Here is a 2,500-nt window from a genome sequence, read left to right on the forward strand (position 1 = left end):
AGGTTTGAAACGTGAGTTGTTTTGTAATTCAATTTTTTCAATATTAAAATAGTATATAACTCCCTCTACCCTGAATTTGATTAAGTGTGTTTTGTGAATGTTATATAACTTGTTAAAAATCAAAAGCTTTCTTATAGCTTTCTCATAGGCATGTTGTATGCCATTGAGTCATAATGTTTCATAGAGCTTGCTTGTAAAGACACAAAAATACACTACATATTTTCTTCTTTGTCAAGTTTTATTCTTCTTCTTCTCTAAGTGGCTTGGAGACCTGATCTTTAAGAGTAATCAGTCAGTCAGTCTTCATTTTATATATTCCCTTTTACAGAGTTCAAAACAAGTTCCATTTTATAGCATACGAGACTGACTGACAGCAAGGTGATAAAGTGAAATATTCCATAATCTACTGTAAATCCTTAAAAATATCAAGGAAATACACATGGCAATGACTCCAGATGTAAAGAGATTGCAGTATAACTATTTTGTTAAAAGCACACACACACAAATATCAGTTCACTATCAGTGATGGTAAAAGCCAGACTTCATAATATCTACATGATATTGCCTGACAGAAACATTTTACAGTTATAACATCGGAATTAATGTTGCTAGAAGTCTAAATTATACCTTCAGTGCGAGTCCTCATGAACTCAGATTCATCAAACTAATGACTGTCATTGTTTCTTAGCCTACTCTGCCATGTTTTTTTTTTTTTGGTGATGGCCGTGAAACACTGGTTGCAACACCCCATTTGTGTCAAGGCACAAGCTCTTCAGCACCATTGTTGTGCTTGGCTGTTTGTCTCTAGACTACTGAGGAAAGACTAGTCGATGTTAATACAAATTGTGTAAGATGTTTCTGACCATTAGACTTACTTATGGCTGTATGTTTTATAGGTAATACCCTGATACTATTGTTTGAAATCCACAGGGTTGATGTCCATGATCACCCTTGCTGGCACATATGATGACCACTCAGTGATGAAGCCACTTACATCTTTAGTGCTGCTAGTTCTTTGTCTCAAATAATGCAAACTTTTAGTATCTCGATACTAAACGATAATACTCGCACACTGTCACAGACTGCACACTCAGTTGCTTTAGAACAGTGTTTTCAAATGTTTTTCTGTGGTTACACTTTTTGTAACTAAACACATCCCAAGCACACCACTGCCTCACTAACCACAGACACATTATATCTCATACACATGCTCAACTGTGACTACTGCAGGAGCTGGTAAAAAAGCAGCTCCATGATTGGCTTTCACAGATATGGCACTTAGCGAGTACTAGGGAATCCATTCTCAGACAGGTTTATCCATTCCTGGGAATTTGGGAATCATGTATGTCATTCCCGGCAATCCTGGCCTCCCGGGGATGACACAGTGCACGGGCATCTCACATGTAAATGGTTTTAGAACGACCGGCACTTATTTTTAATAAAACTACTGCAATATGTTGACACCAATAAAAGACTAACCTTATCTACAAGCAGTTCATGCTGTCATATAAGCACATGTATCTAGTTCAGGGGTGCCCACACTTTTTCGGCATGCGAGCTACTTTTAAAATGACCAGGTCAAAATGATCTACCTACATTAAAAATGAGATATAATATATATATATATATATATATATATATATATATATATATATATATATATAGCATAATTTAATGCAAAGAGTACACCACACGTGTTTCTCCCTAATTCTGGGCTCATCAGTTGTACACACTCACTGCACCCCCTCTCATGGATTGAACCTCGGACGTCAGCGGTGATGTCAGTGTGGTTCGTTTATTTGACAGCATGTAGATCGGGGGAATTACATTAATGGCATTCGTAGTCTGAATCACAATCTGATTGTATGGGTGCATGCGGGATGACCAGTGTGTTAGAAGAAAAGAGATCTCAGACTGGCCACCCTGTATGTCAGTCAAGTGGCAAATGCCATAGGGAGGATATATGATAGACTAACATTTAAAAAAAAATTTTATTTGAATGTAACGCAATCTACCTGCACTACTTTTCCGATCTACCGGTCTATCGCGATCGACATATTGGGCACCTCTGATCTAGTTAGTTGCGGTAATAAGAATGTAGAAAGCACAACGTGTGTAGAGTGCGGTGGTCCAGGTGAGAGTGCGCCAGCCGCTGAGAAAGAACGCTCTGCCTTTACTGAAGTAGGTGGCACAGTCATCAGATACTGATACGCTTGTTCTAAACAACGCTTGCAGTTGCTCTGAAACATCGCCATTTCTGTTTTTACTGATGCATCCCGATGCTTTTCATCATTCTGTGATGGCAGGTTTCTTGGCACAGATAATGCGAAAGCAACAGACTGACGCATTGCAATCTCAAGTTGCTGTTCAAAGCTGTTGTCTGACAGACGTCAATGATGTCTGCCCCGTCCCAGTATTCGTGAGCTGCAGAGTGCAAAATCCTCCCAGTCCACTGTGCTCAGTCTTAGTGGGAGCCGGGAGAATGACTACTGCTGCTGGT

At 39.3% G+C, this 2,500-nt stretch overlaps 1 protein-coding gene across 1 annotated transcript in view; it reads left to right on the top strand.

The window, feature by feature from the left end:
- Nucleotides 1-2,500, top strand: part of rb1 (retinoblastoma 1) — a 287,527-nt gene that overhangs the window by 41,032 nt on the left and 243,995 nt on the right. Inside the window, exon 4 of the mRNA XM_039745852.1 lies at nucleotides 1-11. This exon is cut by the window's left edge and continues 124 nt beyond it. Coding sequence (XP_039601786.1) covers nucleotides 1-11 — 11 coding nt within the window. The remainder of the gene's footprint in view (nucleotides 12-2,500) is intronic.

The sequence above is a fragment of the Polypterus senegalus genome, chromosome 2, assembly GCF_016835505.1.
Source record: "Polypterus senegalus isolate Bchr_013 chromosome 2, ASM1683550v1, whole genome shotgun sequence".
NCBI classification, from domain to species: Eukaryota; Metazoa; Chordata; class Cladistia; order Polypteriformes; family Polypteridae; genus Polypterus; species Polypterus senegalus.